The sequence below is a fragment of the Chinchilla lanigera genome, unplaced genomic scaffold, assembly GCF_000276665.1.
Source record: "Chinchilla lanigera isolate Chin_1 unplaced genomic scaffold, ChiLan1.0 scaffold00028, whole genome shotgun sequence".
NCBI classification, from domain to species: Eukaryota; Metazoa; Chordata; class Mammalia; order Rodentia; family Chinchillidae; genus Chinchilla; species Chinchilla lanigera.
The window spans coordinates 12,786,499-12,803,792 of NW_004955429.1; the positions used below are offsets into that span (position 1 = coordinate 12,786,499).

A 17,294-nucleotide genomic window follows, 5' to 3' on the forward strand; every position below is an offset into this window, starting at 1 on the left:
CGGGACCGGGGTGCGCGCGCCGCGCCCCACCCGCACCTGCGCGCTCGGCCTGTTTCCCGTCGGAGCGCGGGACAGCACCGCGCCAGGTTCCCAGGGACCGGGGCCGCCACGGCCCCCTCCGTGTGCAAAATAGTGTGAGCTCGGGCGAGGCTGCAGGCCACGAGTGGGCGAGCCGGGCCACACGCAGGTTAAGAGCGGGCTTTGGGCATAGGGTGGTCAGGGGCACCTCCTCGGCCGGGTGACCTATGAGAAAGGCCCGAATGCAGGGACGGCAGGCCAGACGCTTCCCTCCTGAGCAGTCGAGGGCCGCTGTGTTCTGAGCAGTGGAGGAGCAGGTGCAAAGGCCCGGGGGCCAAAGGGCAGTGAGGGCCGTGGGGCGCGGGGCAGGGAGGAGGCCTCGGCAATGACCAGGGCTGCTGCACCAGACTTGCGGCAAGGGAGGCGGGCAGTGGCGGGGACCCGCAGTACCCTGAGGTCCTTGCACAGCGCTGACTCATGGCTGGGTGTGGGGGACAAGGGAGGATCCAGGAGGGGCGAGGTCAGGTTCCAGAACATTCTGAGGTTTGGTGGTGCAGGAGTCCCAAGGGATCTGGCTTAGGGCGGTGCAAGAGAATAGAGGCAGGGAAGGGGCCAGGATCAGGAGTGTTCTGGGGTCCAGTAGGCCGGGCTCCCCATGATTTGAGTAAGGGGAAGAGAGGAAAAGTCAGGTGCCACCTCTCCTGTCCCTGGGGGCCGCCTCCACCTTGACACTCTGACCCTGGCTCACTCGCTAGGACTCCTGTTTTTCATTGTTTAGATTTTTTGAGACAGGGTCTTACTGTGTAGCTTAGGCTGGCCTCAAACCCCTGGCAATCCTCTTGCCTCAGCCTCCTGAGTGCTGAGATCACGGGCGTGGGACACTTCCTCTCCAGCCCCTGAGCCTGGGCAAAGGCTGTGTGGGTCAGGCGGCCTGCAGGTAGCACATGGGCGTCTACCCATGGCACACAGTGGGGCCAGAGGGGTGGGCACAAAGTTGATGCCATCCACAGTGGGGACACTAACGCCGAGCTGGCCCCGGTCCCCGCCACCCACGTCTTCCATCCTGGAGGCGGCGGCCCGAGCCTGAGGAGTTCCATCCCGACACTGGGATGGGTGGACTGCGACCAGGCCTAGGGGGACACAGGCATAAATCCTGGCCCACTGACAGCGCCCAGCACAGGCCAGAGGCCTGTCCCTCTGTCCCACCCTTCCTGGCACGTCTCACAGGGTCAGAGCCAGGCTGGGGGAAGGACAGGCACAGAAACCCTGGCTCCACCGGCCGGCCTGGCCTTGAGCTTCCGACCTGATAAATGGACGGACTCAGGACAAAGCCTGGCCCCGCGCCGACCGTGGACACAGCGGGCGGCGGACCCCTGACTCCAACTGCTGCCGCCGCGGCCCCTCAGCTCTGCCCGCCACCCCTGCGGCTCGGCCCAGCGCGGACCTGGGGCAAAGGCTCAGTCTCCACCTGAGCCGCCCGAGCCGACCCCCTTTATCCACCCAGCAAAGCGGGCTCAGCGCCTCCTTCGGGCGGTGCCCGTGCTCGGTGCTGGGGCCTCGGAACTTTTTTCTGCAGTCCCGGAAAAGGGCCGCACCGGAGGGAAGGAGGCGGGTGAAGCGGGCGGTCGATCCTGACCCCTCGTCACCCCGGGAAAGCCCGGCTCGCGGGCAGCTCGATGGCGCAGATGGACACAGGCCGCGGCCACCGTGTCCTCGGCCTGGGGCACAGGACAGCCCGGGCCGATCTCGGCGCGGCTCGCTCTCACTCAAGTGTCCAGGGCCACCTACAAGGTGTCGTCCTCCTGATGGGCCCCCTGCGCGCGCCCGCGTGCGCGTGCCTGTGTGCGTGCACGCGCCTGCCGGCCTGGGCAATCCGGGCGCGTCTGCAGATTCCTCCAGGCAGACCCAATCCTGTAGAAATGACAGTCATCAAAGCAGCAAAGGAGGCACTGCGGAGAAGCAGCGGGCTTTTATTTCCTCCGGTCTTGGCGACGGAAGCCGGGGCGCTACTAAACCAAAGCGGCGGCTCGGCTCCCGCGCGCACGCCGACGCGCCTCGGGCTCCTTTGCGCTTGGGTCCCGCGAGCGGCAGCCCCGGCCCGCTTTGCGCCTGCGCGGCCGCTAGCAATTCCGGATGCTGCCGCCAGGTGTCGCTGTGCGCACACGAGGCTGGGAGAAGCCTGCAAGGTGCAGAGCCCTGCGTGCCCTGCAGGGGCTGCAACCCTCTTGCCGGTTACTTTATTTTTGCTAGAATGGGGATTGAATCCAGGACCTTAGCACTGAGTTACATCTCCAGCCCCTTTTATTTTAAGACAGGATCTCGCTAAATTGTCCTCGGCATCCTCCTGCCTCAGCCTCCCACAGATGTCCGCCACCACACCCGGCTTAGGTTTTATTTCCTTAGAGCAGTTTTGGGTGCACAGCAAAATTAAACAGACGGCGGAGAGAGGCCCTGTGGGCCCTCGGCCCCCATATAGGCCTCCCCATTGGTAACGCCTCCCCCTCCACCCGTGGTGCCCTGCCCTGTGGCCCTCCCGTCAGGCCCCTGGCAACTTTGTTTCTGGCTCCAAGCCCTGCCCATTTTCAGCTGGTTGTGTTCTTGGGGTTCACGCAGATGTAGACTCTGCAGTCTGGCTTCTCGAGCTGGAATGTGCTTTTGGAGTGAGTCACACACACACACACACACACACACACACTGTCCGGCCGTAGCTGGTTTCTCATTTCCTCGGCGTGTGACACCCGCTGCCTGCTGTCCGCGTGGTCATCCCCTCACCTCCTGAAGGACACCCGCGGGCCTTGCGAGCTCCTGCGGTCATGAACAAACCTGCTGTAAACAGCTCCACCGCGCCTCTGAACGGACGCGGGCTCTCGGCGAATCTGAGTAAATCCTCAGGGTGTGATTTCCGGGGGTGTTTGTTTTTGGAAGAAATCGCCAGGCTGTCCTCCAAGGTGGCCTCTGTGTTCTCCCCAGCCGTGGCAGAGTTCCTGTTTCATCCTCGCCAGGGCTTCCGGTTCTGGCCCTTCCAGCAGACGTGTAGAGCAGGCCCCACGTCTGTGGGGACCCGTCTCAAGACCCCAGCGGGCTCCTGAATGTGCATGTTGTGCTGAACTCTAGAGAGACTATTTTCCCATACATACCCGTGATAACGTCTCCCTCACAAATTAAATGGGCGAGGTCCCACACACCGGTAACCCCAGCACTCCGGAGGCTAAGGTAGGAGGGTGGCTGCAAGCTCCAGGCCAGCCTGGGCTACATAGCGAGACCCTACCTCAAAGAACAACAAAAATTTTGTTTATAAATTGGAGCCACGAAGAGATCAGCAGCAACCGTATACTAGAGGACAGTCCTAACTGCACAGTAACAAGGCCGCACGTGGGGTCTTTCTCTCTTACTGTTCTTTCTCCTATGGAGGCATTTTCGGTTTTCTCTCTGCTGCACCCGAATCGCCCGCACTGCCAAGGTACCCTGGGGGTCACTTGAACAGCATCACAGATAATCTGTGACAATGCGACTGTCAGAACCCGGACCCGGTCACTCGGTGCCTAGCAGCATGGATGTGCGGGCGACGGCGCGGGTCACTCCGGGCAGGCACGGCGGGACGGTGCAGAACCTCATCCCGCCCCCCGGCAGCCTTCCCTGTGGGAACCCAGGAGCTACTTCGTTCTGGGATCCTTATTCGCGGACAGCAGCTAACCGCAAATCACCAGAACCGTGGCGCGCGAGGCCTGGGGTAAGGAGTCCGCTGCACGTGCCTGGCTGTTCTTGTCCGGTGACTCCGTGTGCCTCTTTGCCGTGGGTCGGCCCGGCGAGGCGTCTCTCCACCTTTTGTCTTTGCACGGCCCGCTTTGTCCCTGGCGCTCCGTGGCAAGTGGGCCACGGAAATACCTGACTACGCCCACCTGCCTGTATCACTGCCCCTGCGGAGTGGCAGGCGGAGCCGCCGGGCTGGGATGCAGCCACAAGGGCGCGCCATTGCCGTGCTTATGGGCCACACCTTGGTCCTTGGAGGGTGTCACCGAGAGAAGGAGGGAAAACTTCCCCTCCCTGGCTTGCAGAGACGATGCAGGTCTTAGAAAATCCTGAAACACCGACAAGATAGAACTTCGTGGGCCCTGTCCCAAGCTCAGGAACTTGAAGAGAAGCTTGCACACCTCCCATGCCAGGGAGCTCACTACCTCCTGCTGAGCCCCTCCCCTGGCCCATCTCAGAACAGCTCTGCCTATGTGCAGAGAGCTGCAGTGGCCCAAGTCCACCTGGCAGACGCCACCTGGCAGATGCCACCAGCTCTTCAGGGGTCACAGCACTCGCTGAATCCAAAATTTTCACGAGAATTTTACCGGGGAAATTACAGGAAGGAGAAATCTTGAGATGTTTAGAGAGGCTCAAAACATAAATGTTAATGGGAAGTTGCTCGCTGTTTACACGACGGCTCAGGACTTCTCTAAATATTCCGTCAACCAAGCAAGGGACGCCCCGGGGCTCTACCCACAGGATGGGGCTGTGGACGGTGGCATAGCTGAGGGCTTAAGTCACCCAGCTCCGTGAGCCTTGGTGGGACGTGAGGTCACCCACTCGAAGGTGCCGACTTTCTGGGGGACGCCTGATGCAATGTGGTCAGAATAGAGGCACAGACCCCCGGGAACAGCAGCGCCCTCCTCATCAAGTATCCAGAGAAGTCTTCAAACGGGTCCCATTCCCTGCAACGGGGACCCAGGGCAGCCTGGGCACATCTCTGGGACTAAGTGTGGGGGTCCCTGGGAAGACACAGAAGCAGCAGCAGCCTGGACCCACATATCAAAAAACGTCAAGTTTAAAACCACCAGGGCCAAACTCTTCACACATGATAAATGTGGTAGTCCATACCTGTAATCCCAGCACCCTGGGAGGCTGAGGCAGGAGGACTGCAAGTTCAGGACATTTATCACTAAACATTGTCAAAGCAACTGAAAGGACACCCACCACGAAGTACAGCAGGGAAAAAACTTCAGTGGAAAAACCACTCGCGAACCTCAGCCTAGTGTCACGGTTGGTTCTGCCGGTGATGACTTCTGGGGCCTGGAGGACATCCAAAGTGACAAAGCAGTGCCTGAGGCGCGAACTTAGGGAAGGGGGAGGCAGAGATACGGGACAGTGGGGAGAAGGGGCTGCAGGAACAGTGAAAATAAGATCACAAAGTGTCGGGCGACAGGGTAATTCCTACCCCAAGTCAGCCCGGCTTGAGGGCCAGGTGTTGGAGCAGGACTATAAGGTATGAGATACGGCTTGGGTCTAAAATGTCCCCCAGGCTCATGTGTCCAGAACCGGGGCTTTCAGGTGACTGGATCTGGGGGCGCAGAGGACCCTCCTGTTGGATTCAGACACCACAATCAAATGCCAACATTTGTCAAAAAGAAAGGGGAGGAGGAGGTGTTTGATTTTTTTTTTCTTTATAACCCTCTCGTACTATTTGATTGTTTTTACAGTGTACATGTGCTACTTTTATAATTAAACCATAAAAACCCTTTAAAATGATTTTTTAAAAAAAAAAAAAAAGTAGAGAACTAATCACAGTGGATCATGAAACGGAAGTCAACTGTGGAGCCGGTCACCCAGTTGAGTCCAGAAGCCCCAACATGTGTGGATCCGCAGTCACCATCCTCGGGCCTCGGTCCCCACCTGCAGCGCACCGCGGTGACCTCAAACTTCTGAGACGGACCTCCCGCTAACAAGCTCCCGCCCTCGGGGTGCAGGAGAAGCCCGGAAACCAAGAGCGCATTTAGTTAATTTACAGAGTTCAAGACCGTGCACGGACACACGGCACACGGAGGGTGCGCGGCCCTGGAGCCTAGGGCGCAAGGGCGGTGAAGAAGATGTGCATCTTGGCCAGGAAGGTGGTGACGGAGCCCTGGCGCCACAGCTTCATCTCCACGTCCAGGGCGAAGTCCCGGGGCTCCAGCACCGGCCGCTGCAGCGAGACCACGCCGGTGTAGGCATTGAGCCGGCGCGTGCGGAAGTAGCCCTCCTCGTTGCCCCGGGTGATGGTCAGCGAGATGGTGTCTCCCGCGAAGGCTGGCGCGGGGCCGATGCGGAAGATGTGCGCGGGCACCAGCAGGCCAGTCTGGAGGTTGAGCTGGTAGTAGGTGATGCGCGCTGGCGAGCTCTGGCACTCCACCAGGTCGTGGCATGTGGTGCGCTCGCACTTCCTGCGGGGTGGGGCGGGGCGGGGCCAGCTCAGTGGACAGGCTTGCAGGCCAGGACTCGGTTGGTGGATGGGGCTCATAGGGTGGGATCTACTCAGTGGGTGCGCTCACAGGCTGAGGCCCGGTTGGTGGACAAGACTTGTGAGGTGGGGCTTGCTTACGGGGCCAGGCTCAAGGGGCGGGGCCTGGTCAGTGGGCGGGGCTCTCAAGGCTAGGCCCTGACCACTGAGGCCAGGTTTGTGGGGCACGCCAGTCAGAGGGTGGGGCTTGCCGGGTCCCACCCCTAGACCAAAGGGACACTGCCCCGCCTGGCATCTTCACCTGCAACAGGGCTCCTACCAGCCCAGTTGGCCTGGTGTGTACACTGCATGAGGCACAGCTCCTACTGGTCTTTATGCCTTCCATCCCTCTGACCCCTTTCTCCTTCCTTCTCTCCTGCCACACCCCGCCCATGCTCCCAGCATCCCCAGCCCCCTGCCCCCGGCAGCCATGCCTTGCCTGGTCCCCTCTCTGCTCTCTCTGTGCTGAGCTGTGTGGCTGACAGCAGAAGTCATTCAGTCACCTCCAAGGTTAGCTCAGGTTAAAGGACTGTCACTCACTCCTCGGCCAGTCTACTTTACACTGGGGGATATCGGGTCAGAAGTAGCCCCCTGGAGAGGCCCAGAGCCATGAGAGTGGGTGGTGTGGGGTCCCCAGACCCCAGTGCAGACAGTGCGGTCCTGGGAGATGGCCAGTGACACTGCTGTCAGAGTCCCCATCCTCAGAAACAGGATGATCCAACAAGTGTTTGATATATGAAGGTGCTATGTGTTGGGAAAATTTGTTACACAGCAGTAGGTGAGTAACATACTGTTACACAGCATGTTTGCACAGAAGCACAAGCAGGAAGTGGTCAAGGCCGACCCCCGTCACTTGGTCTGGGCTGCATGGGTGCAGTGTGGGGTTCCAGGGTCCCTGCCTGGAGTTGGGGGCACTCACGTTTCAGACACCCGGACGTAGTTGGGAGGGCACTCAAAACGCAGGCAGCGGAAGCTGCCCTGAAGGTTGTGGCAGGTCTCAGCCTCCGAGCAGTTGTGTGTGCCCAGCGCACACTCGTCCAGGTCTGGGGAGCAGAGGAGCGGAGATGAGGGCAACCCTGTGGCCAGGACACCCCAGCCCTAGAGCTTATCCTGGCTTTGGGAACACAGCTGCCTTGCCCCTCGGTGCTGTACTGTATGGCTTGTGTCTGGAGGTCCACCCCCACAAAGCCTCATGCACTCAGAGACGGGGCTTTTCAGAGGTGGCTGGATCCAGAGTGTGTGCAGCTAGGATCGAAGACATGATGCTAGGATTAAGGGTATGTGATTACCGCACCCACCCTAAGCCATAACCTGGACAGAATATAAAAAGTGCAGAGAGAAGCTGCTACAATAGCTGTGGCTTGTTGCTTCACTTGCCTGCTTTGCTGATTTCTGCCTGCCATGAACTATTCCTCCTCTGTGATGCCCCTCTGCCGCGCCACCCTGCCTTGGAGCCAGCCAACTGTAGACTGAAACCTCTGCAAACCGTGAGCCAAATAACCCTTTCGTCCCTTAACTTGTGGGTGTCGGGTATTTTGTCCCAACAACAAGAGAACAGTGACTAAGACATGCGCACATGCTTCACCAGCTCAGCAGACAGGAATCCCTTTCGACTCACTTCACCCACGTCTTCACTTCTGATGGCTTCTTCTGCCTCCCCAAATGAAACCCAAGTGCCTCCTGGGGACACAAGGCCCTCCCTGACCAATCCTTCCACATGGGCTACAGCATTGCTGGACACCTTTGTCCTCTGCCCCAAAGCCTGACCTGACCTACCCCCGGGCCTCCATACACACTACCACTTCTGCTGGGACGCTCTCTACCCACCTTCCCCAGCTGGCTCGTTTTCTGTGGAGCTGGGATGGAAAGTGCTCTGTCACTGGGTTGTGCCTCCAGCACTTAAATTTTCTTATTTACTTTGAAACTGGGTCTTCCAATGTTGCCTAATCTAACCTTAAATTTGCAATCCTCTTGCCTCAGCCGCCCGAGTAGCTGGGATCATAGCTGGGCCACTACTCCTGGCTTCCACAATGGCTCTTTCTTATCCTTCAGGCCTCAGGTATTTCTGTGTGTGTGGTCACCTCCTCTGGGACAGCCTCCCTGCCTACCCTGCCTTGGTCCTCCAACCCCACTCCCAGCATCCAGCCCTGTATTTTTATTTATTCCTGATGGCTTGCCCACCTCTGAAACACATCACGGCTTTGTGCACAATCACTGATGCTCCCTGTAAGACATACAGAACACAGACGTCTCACACTTCCTGTGCACCCACAGAGCCAGACATTCGCGTGTGAAGTCCAGCAGGCATGGGGCTGAGCGCACACACGGGCTCACACACACCCACACAACACAGATGCGCGCACACAGGGAAGGTGTCCAGGCAGAGCTCAGAGAAGTAAGTGTGTTTATAAGATCAGATGATGGGTTCTAGTGTCACCCCCGGCGGGGACCAGCTGCTCAGCTCAGAGTAGGAGCCTTGGGAAGCCCCAGGGGCTGCTCTGCTGTTCGTCCCGGCCACTGTTTAGGACTGTGGTTTGTTTTCTATTGGCCTTTCAGGGATTTCTCCTCTCTCGATCCTCACACCAGCCCTGTGCTCCAAGGGTCACTGGTCTCCCGAGATTTAGGAGGGGGACAGAGTCTTGTCCAGGTCACACAGTGGTCAGCAGGGTACCTGGGCTGGAACCAAGGTCTGCTTTGATGCCAAAAGTTGGCATCTGCTGGATGCCAGGCAGACTCCTAACAGCAACCTCACAATGACAATCCCACCCACCACGCAGGGGAGACCACTGGCCATCACCTGCCATCCTCAGGATGCCACGGACATGTCCTCGGCCACATGGCTGCATCAGGCCACGGCCTGGCCTCACCCCGCTTCCTCCAGCCTAGCCCAGCGTGCAGGCTGTGGCCCCCAGGTCCTCTCTCAGGGTCCTGCTGGGATCTGCTCCCCACCCAGGCCTCAATTTGCTCCTCTATAAAAAGGATCATCTTCCCCATGCCCCAGAGTGGCTGGGGGGGAGGGGACATGGCTGGAGGCCGTGGTGAGACACAGCCCAGGCTGGGTGAGGTCACTTCCTGCCCCCCAGCCTGTGTCCTGGGTCACCCACCCTGGTGACCCTGGCCTGGCCATGGACGGGCAGAACTGTGGGGAGCCGGCCCCTTGTGAAGGGCTGTGAGGACCACAGGTGGCCATCATGGGACTTTCCGGCCATCCCTGGGCCTGTTTACGGGGTCCATCAGGCTCCTGTGACAAGGAGCTCTTAGTTTTGCAAGCCGCCTGGGGAACCCAGGCCAGGTGGGTGAGGGCAGAACACGGCCCTGTACAGGGTGTCACTACAGGGGACAAAGAACACAGGGACAGAGGAACGCTGCAGAATGCAGCTCCCAAAGGAAGGGCCTTCGCGGGACCCGAGAAAATGCTCTGCTATTTTCAGCAAGGTCTCCATTAACATTATAAACACACAGTGCCGTCCCTGGGTATCTGCCCGAGCGTGGTTCCGGGGCCCCTGGCAGATTCACAAGTGCGCAGGCGCAGCCTCCGCTCACCCTCCCGTCTACTCGAACTCGTCTCTAGAAGATGACTGCGCCTCACACCACATAAATGTCAGCGACTGTTAGTTACACTGTGTGGCTTGGAGCCTGGGCGCTCAACCTTGCAGCTGGCCTGAGCCACCTGAGTGAAGAGGAAGTGTCTGGGGCCACATAGCAAATACAGAAAAGAGTTCATGTTTGTAAGTAACAAAGCTTCCATTATTTTACAAAACAACCGAGCAAGCCCAAGCGTAGAGTAATCATTAAAAAACTTGCATGTCTGCTTCATCGCAATAAACGCCTGTCCTCACAGGCACACACATCATTGCGGCATTCCACCTGCAAAGCTGCACGGGCACAGGTTCCATCTGATCCACTTGGGTTCCCACTGGACTGCACGTGGCGGGGACAGGAGGCGGAGTCACCACAGCACCATGCCCTTCGCTGCATGGCGTTCACCTGTATAGTCTGCCCTTTAGCACCAAACGATGGAATCAAAGAATCATATCCTAGCTGGGCATGGTGGCACATGCCTGTAATTGCAGCACTCTTGGAGGCTGTAAGTCTGAGCCCATCCTGAAAACCTAAGTGACTTAGCAAGACCCTGTCTCAAAATAAGAAAAAAAATTTTTAAAGGGACTTGGGATGTGGCTCAGTGTGAGGGACCTGGGTTCAATGCCCAGTACCAGCACCAAAAATGAGAAAAAGAAAACAAAACAAAAAAAAACTAATGAAAAAATCACAGAATAATTTTAAAAGTTTACCGCCACACAGAGCTATATTACCAGCTGTCCCAGGCTGCATCTGGCCCATGGGCCACAGGTTAGACACAGCTGGTTTAGGGTATAATGCTAAAAAAAAATTCCATGTATGTGCAGGGGAGGGGCAATTTTTATTTTCACAATTATTCTCAACCCACAGTTGGTTGAATTTAGATATAAGACCTGAAGACACACAGACGTGTGTGTGTGTGTGTGTGTGTGTGTGTGTGTGTACAGCGACATCGAGCAGCACCTCCTCTCCATGTAGCACCTGGGCCGTGTCCTGAGCTGGACAGGGCTCTAGGTGGGGTAAGCCATATTCTAGGGGGCACGGCTGAGGCCAAGCGCCCTCCTTTCCATCCTGTTTGTGACTCCTGAAGAGGGAGTGCTCACGAGGTCTCAGTCAGCACACGGCCGCCCTGTGGCAGCCTCCCGGCCTCTTCCCAGGAGGCGACAGCTCAGGGTTTGGTCTGGGTCTGCATAGGACCAGAGCACACGAGGGACAGCTGCTTAGCTTCAAAGATCAGCAGCCAGCCGAGGCCCCTGGAGTGATCAGGGCCTGGGATGCAGATATCCAGGGGCTGGCATGGGGGCCCCCAAGGCCAGACTGGAGCAGGGAGTGCTGCGCCCCCGGAAGACCCCTCTCCCTCCGTGGCCAGCACACAGACACAAGGATACCTGGGGTTCTCAACCCCGAGTGCTTTGTGCAGGCCAGGAAGGGGACAGGCTGGGGACAGCCTGTCCTGAACGCAGGTGACTTTCCAACCTGCAGTTCTCCTGGAAGTGGTCACACACGCATTCTGGTATGGGGCAGAAGGGTGTTGTTGTCACTTGCAAAATCACTTGCATTCTAGGGGTGCAAGTCCTATTTCCAGACCCGCTGAGCTTTCCCTAAGCCATAGATCATACAGCAGAGGATTCGAAGCCGAGGAGCCCAGGGGGCTTCTGTAAGGTGGAGGCTGTGAGCCGCCGTCCACGCAAGACACGCAGGGCTTAGGACTTAGTTTATCCCTGCTTTGTCCCCACATCTGCCTCCAGTAAGGAACGCTTTACACCAGAACCAAGTACACACACTGAGGACTGGAGCAACTCTTCCACAGCCAGGGCCGGCTGGCGGGAGCCGCGCCACATGCTCCCGTGTCCCACCCCGCATTCTATTCAATGACCCCCAACTTGCTCTCAGGGTCCTTGGCGGGGACCACCGCCAACCTGCGGCACTCGGTCACACTGCAGATCCTTCTGGGCACTAACTCTGTCCCTGCTCCAGCCCAGGGGCCTCTGGGCTCTCAGGGCCACTGTCTGGGGGATCGCAGCCCCAAAGCCGGGGGCGGGGGCAGGTGTCTCCAGCGCCAGGAGGCTCAGCAGTCGGTTCTCCAAGGTGAAGCTGGTGCCCGTCCTGCATCCTGCCTCTCCACCTGGCCCTGAGGGCTGGCCGGACCCCGAGTTTGGTGACCGGTGGCTACAAACACAGACGTGACTCTCTTCAGTGTCACAGGACCCAGTCCCACCCAGTCCCCTCTACTGCAAACCAGACGCGTGACTGCCCTGCCCTAGCTCACGTGTCACCAGGGGTAGGGGCGCCCTTCCCCAGGCAGCCCTCCCTGCCACCCTCTTCCCTCTTCCTAGGGGGTCCCACCTCCAGCCCCGCGGATAGCACTGGAGAGACTCGGGGACAGTGCCTGAGGCCCCACATCCCCCCTGGACAGTCCCCTGCCTCATGAGCACCCCCCACAGTGCCCGGCCCTGCTTCCAGGGAAGGGAGTCCACCTGGAAGATTGTGTGCGGGACTGAGCAGCCACTTCCTGCCGCCAGGCACTGCAGGCACAGAGCATTCTGTCTCCATGAACCACAGCTGCATTCTAGGCGCCCAGCAAGCTGTGTGAGGTCCCCATGCCCACCCAGCGCCTGCCACCGCTTACCCTTGCAGGACCTGCCGTTGGCCATCATGGTGTAGCCCTGCTCTGGGCATGTGCACTGGTAGCTCCCAGGTACATTGAGGCATCGGAAGGTGCAGAGCATGCCAGCGGCCTGTGCACACTCATCAATGTCTGCAGAAAGAGCGTCACCACTCACCACGGGCCTAACACGTCCTCTCGACCCACCACAGACAGCCTGACTCCGTCACAGCCACAGAGCCAGAGGCCCAGGCCACGAGGCCTTTAAAAATAGAAGCGAGTTCCCTAAGGCCACATGGCAGACCAGGGCTCCCATTCCAGTGCTCTCTCTGCAGATTTGCCCCACAGCTGCTTCCTCCAGCAGAAGTCAATCAGGTGCCAGTCACAGCCTCCACATTCTGACACCACATTCAACCTGCCCCTGGCAGAGGAGAAGACGGGTGCCTACCTATGCAGGTGTGCCCGTCTTCTGCCAGCTGGTAGCCCTGACGGCAGTAGCACTGGTAGGAGCCATAGATGTTGGCACACTCCTGGCTGCAGCGCTGGGTCTCACACTCATTCACATCTGCAGGGATACTGGGTGGTAGTCATGGGGTGGGGGGGTCCTCCCAGTCCAGGTATGAGACTCAGGCCCCCAGCTTACATGGAGCCTTGTCCAGAAAAACTTAAGTTCCAGCCAACCTTGGGGGCTGACAGAGAACCAGACGCCTCTGCAGAAAGGGCAGGGACCAACCAAGCAAGGGCATGCACTGAGGCAGGGCTGGCTGGGCCTGGGGCAGAAGCAGGGACCCCAGGTGGTATTGGGTTTAGAACTACATTCACAGCCAAATGTGCTGTTTGGAGGCAGGGCCAGGTGGGAAGAGGTGGACACTGGAGTGTGACCCGGAAGGGTGTACTGTGGCCCCTGGGTCCTCTCCTCTCTCCCTGCTTCCTGGCAGCCATGGGGTGAGCAGCTTTCCTCCACCACGCCCCTCCACCGTGCCGTTTCTACTTTGGAGCCAGCCAGCCACGAACTAAGCCCTCTGAAACTGTGAGCCAGATAACCCTCTCTTCTTCTAGATTGCAGGTGTCAGGTATTCTGTCCCAGCAACAGGAGAGTGACTAATACAGCTGGGCTCCAACTGTGTTCCCTGAAGCTGAACTCCATTTGTCATGTGCAAATGCCACTCAGTTTTTTACACAGGCACTGAGATTCTTGGCTTCTGGAAAGCTAAGAACAGGAAGTTGCCCAGGGCCTGGACCCTTGGTGGCATGTGTGTGGGTGTCCTGTGGCCGCCACCCACTTTTGTGGCCCCTGTTCTCTTAATTCCCTTTCCCCGCATTCTTGGCTTCAGTTCCCCGACCTGCAACTCCAGTCACCTGCAGGGCCTATGCATCCGCAGGAAAGGCCAGGAGAGGCCAGAGGCCAAGGCGGGGCCAGAGGCTGGGCTGGGCAGGGCCAGAGACCAGGGAGGTCAGAGGCTGGGGTGGGTGGGGTCAGCCACCAGGGTGGGCGGGGTCAGCCGCCAGGGTGGGCGGGGTCAGCCGCCAGGGTGGGTGGGGTCAGATGCCAGGGTGGGCAGGCCAGACGCCACGTTGGAGAGCCCAGCGGCCAGGCTGGGACAAAGGCTGGGTTGCCTGGCTGAGAGGGAGCTAACGGCTGGGGTGCGCGGGCCAGAGGCAGTACCTTCGCAGTGCTTGCCGTCCTCGGCCAGCCGGAAGCCGGTGGCGCAGGAGCAGCGGTAGGAGCCCAGCGTGTTCTCGCACGTGTGCTGGCACAGGCGGCCCGGCGAGGTCCAGCATTCGTTCACGTCTGCGGAGGGGTGGGGGTGGCCGTGGGCACCGGGTGGGCGGCGTGGGGAGGACAGAGCTAATGGGAAGCCAGCGCCCTGTGCCCAGCCGGGTCCCTGGCTGAGGAAGGTGGGGATGGGGAGGGCGGGGGTGACGGGCACCGCGGGAACCAGGCACAAGGGCACGGAGACAGCGGCCAGAGAAACGGGGAAGACCTAGGAGGGTGCCCAGCCGCAGGGAGGGGCTGAGGGAGGCCCCTGTCCGGGAGGCGGGTCAGGGCTCCAGGCTAGATGCCCCAGTCAGGGGTGCGGGGCGCCTGGGGTCAGGGCCGCCACCTACCGATGCAGGAGCGGCCGAAGGCATCCCGCTGGAAGCCGGCCTTGCAGTCACAGCGGTAGGAGCCGGGCAGGTTGTGGCAGACCTGGCCTTCGCCGCAGCGGTGCACGCCCGTGGCGCACTCGTTCACGTCTGCGGAAGCAGCGCACTCTGAGCGCTGCTCGCCCCGCGACCCCGGCCTCCCCGGGGATGGGGGGGATTGGGGCGCCCGCCTTACCCACGCACTGCGCCCCGTCCTCGCTGGCGTGGTACCCGTGCCTGCACACCAGCGGGTTCCTCTGGCACCTGTAGGAGCCCACCGTGTTGACGCAGCTGAAGCCGGGGCGGCAGGGCTCGGGTAGCGACGTGCACTCGTTGATGTCTGCAGAGGGGGCACAGCTGACCTGGAGCCTGTGACATCATCCCCAGGCCACCCTAGGCAAGACTACCCCAGCCCTGTGTCCCACGACCCCAAGGGTGCCTGCGCCTCCAGCCCTCAGCATAAGCTGCGCGGCTAAACTCCACTCGAATCTGATGGTCCCACTGGAGGCAGAGGGGAAATGAAGGCGGAGCCTGGGTAACTTTTCCCCAAAAGCTGCCCATGCCACATAGACAACGAGGCCCTGCCAGCCAGCCCCACCCCTGCTTGCCCTTACACACCACCCAGCCCCCCGGGACACCCCCACCCCAGGGCCTCTGCATTTGCTGCCCAGCTGCCCTGGCACGCACTTCCTCAGCTCTCTGCCCCAGTGTCACCCCCTCTGGGAGACCCGGGATCGATCTGAGTAGAAGAGCTCTCCTTTACATTTCTATCCCCTCCGGGTTTTACTGTGTACCAAAGTGAATTACTGGTACTTTTATAAGTTTGGTTGCTTATTGGTGCTCCTTGCTAAACTTGTCAGGCTGCTGTAGCTCCTTCCCACCTGAAATCCTGGCACAAAAGGTCCTCCGTGATGGGGACACTGAGCAACTGTCAAATCAGGCAGACCCCGCCCCACCTTTCCCTGAAGGTCCTGAGGGGTCCCCTGCGCTGTAGGACACACAAGTGAGGTCACAGGGCAAGGGGACATTAAAGGCGGTGTCTTGGGGAGGGGTCTTGAGATTGGCCAAGGGAACCACTGAAAGCTTGCGAAGGCCTTCACGCAAAGTCAAAGCCCCCCCGTGAGCCCCAGCCTCCTCCCTGTGGCCATGGGGAAGGGCAGGCAAGAGCTCTGTGCCCAAGTCACCCTCGGTCGTCTGCCCCTCCTCTCCCCGCTGTCCCTCTGCACTGACCACCCCTGTGGCAGGGCTGGCTGTGACCTCCCCAGCGGGCCCTCCTGGCCGATGAAGGACAAGGAGTGCGGCTCTCAGTCCTCTTGGGGCAAGGAAGCCAGCCTCTGTCCAGCTGTAGGCCTCAAGCCAGGACTGCAGCACAGAATCAAGGCAGGACTCACTAGCACTCTTTAAAAATGAAGATTTCAGTGAGCCTGAGAGTTATCATTGTTTTGTGAACTTTGTATGCCAGCTGTCTGTGGATGTGAGTGTATGTACCAAGTCATGATCAGATAAAGTCTCCTTGGCCAGGTTAAAAACATTTGATATGCATTCTTCCCGTGCAGTAACGGAGATGGTAAACTGAGGCCATAAGCAAAATAACAGCCAAGGTCAGACGCCTCAGGGTAAGTAGCTACTGTTCTGTAGGTGCTCTTAGGGCTGGCACTAGGCACACAGGTGGGCAGCAACAGCAGCCAGCAGGTCTGCCTGGGCTTGGGGACCGTCGGGAGTCCCCAGCACCCCGCAGCCGACTCACCCACGCAGTTGCCCTCAGGGTCTTGCAGGAAGCCCTCCATGCAGCGCTGCCGGGCCTGGCAGTAGAAGGAGCCCTTGGTGTTCTGGCATGAGAAGCCTGGCTGGCAGGTGTGCGAGCCCATGGCACACTCGTCCACGTCTGCACACAGAGGCCGGGTGTCAGGAGTGGGCAGGCCCCGCCCCTCATCTTCCTGCCCTCAGGGCGCGGTGACCTTGACAGTCACAGAGGTCTTCTGCGTTCCCAGAAGCTCAGCCAGCCAGGTCACCGGCAGGGCCCAGGGCCCAGGAGTGTCCGTGAGATGACCACATGGGCCGAGCCCTCCCGCAGTGTGGGCACTGCCAGATGCGCCAATTTACTTCACCAGCCCCAGGCTACACGGGGAAACTGAGGCCCAGCAAGGCACTGGGCCGGGTGCAGGGTAGAGCCCAGGCAGTCGGCTGGTGTCCTGCTCCCCGCTCTGCCAGAACTCCCTTCCCAGTAGTCCCCATCACTCCGTTCCCAGTTGCAGAGTCGCCGCTGGGGGCCTCCTTGCACCCCAGCCTGGGCCATCCTGCCATCCCCGTTTGCTTCCGCGCTTCCCAAGTCTCCTACCACAAGGTCCGTGGAAGGGCACAGCACTCCAGCCTGTGCCCCCGTCCTCAAGCCTGCCAGGCGCACAAGGCAGCTCGGGCAGCGTTTGTTCAGTGGGATGAAAATTCCCCCCTTAAAAGCTGGGATTTCCCAGTGAAAGACACTCGTGATTTTCCTGGGGTTTCACCCCGGGCACAAACAAGGGAACTACGGTGCGGCACCCAGAGGCCGGCAGCAGGAATGCCAGAGGTCGACCCTGGCCTCCCCACACTCAGCTCGACTCCTCCACTTCCGCCCAACACTACAGGTGGGGTCCTCCCACGAGCAAGAAACCAAAATACTGCGAGCTTGCAAAAAGGAAGCTCTGCGCAGGAGGGGGGCGGGGCGGGCAGATACTGGCCGGGCGGGGC

General features: G+C 59.7%; 1 protein-coding gene across 2 annotated transcripts in view; it reads right to left on the reverse strand.

Annotated features, from left to right (window-relative positions):
* Positions 1–5,427: 5,427 nt before the first annotated feature.
* Fbln2 (fibulin 2) overlaps positions 5,428–17,294 on the reverse strand; it is an 88,619-nt gene continuing 76,752 nt past the window's right edge. For both annotated transcript variants that reach the window (XM_005386977.2, XM_005386978.2), the window contains 8 exons: positions 16,315–16,452; positions 14,764–14,907; positions 14,550–14,678; positions 14,107–14,232; positions 12,889–13,005; positions 12,465–12,593; positions 7,176–7,299; positions 5,428–6,200 (listed from right to left, as the gene is read on the reverse strand). In XM_005386977.2, the coding sequence (XP_005387034.1) occupies positions 5,843–6,200; positions 7,176–7,299; positions 12,465–12,593; positions 12,889–13,005; positions 14,107–14,232; positions 14,550–14,678; positions 14,764–14,907; positions 16,315–16,452 (1,265 nt within the window). In that variant the 3' untranslated portion in view covers positions 5,428–5,842. The remainder of the gene's footprint in view (positions 6,201–7,175; positions 7,300–12,464; positions 12,594–12,888; positions 13,006–14,106; positions 14,233–14,549; positions 14,679–14,763; positions 14,908–16,314; positions 16,453–17,294) is intronic.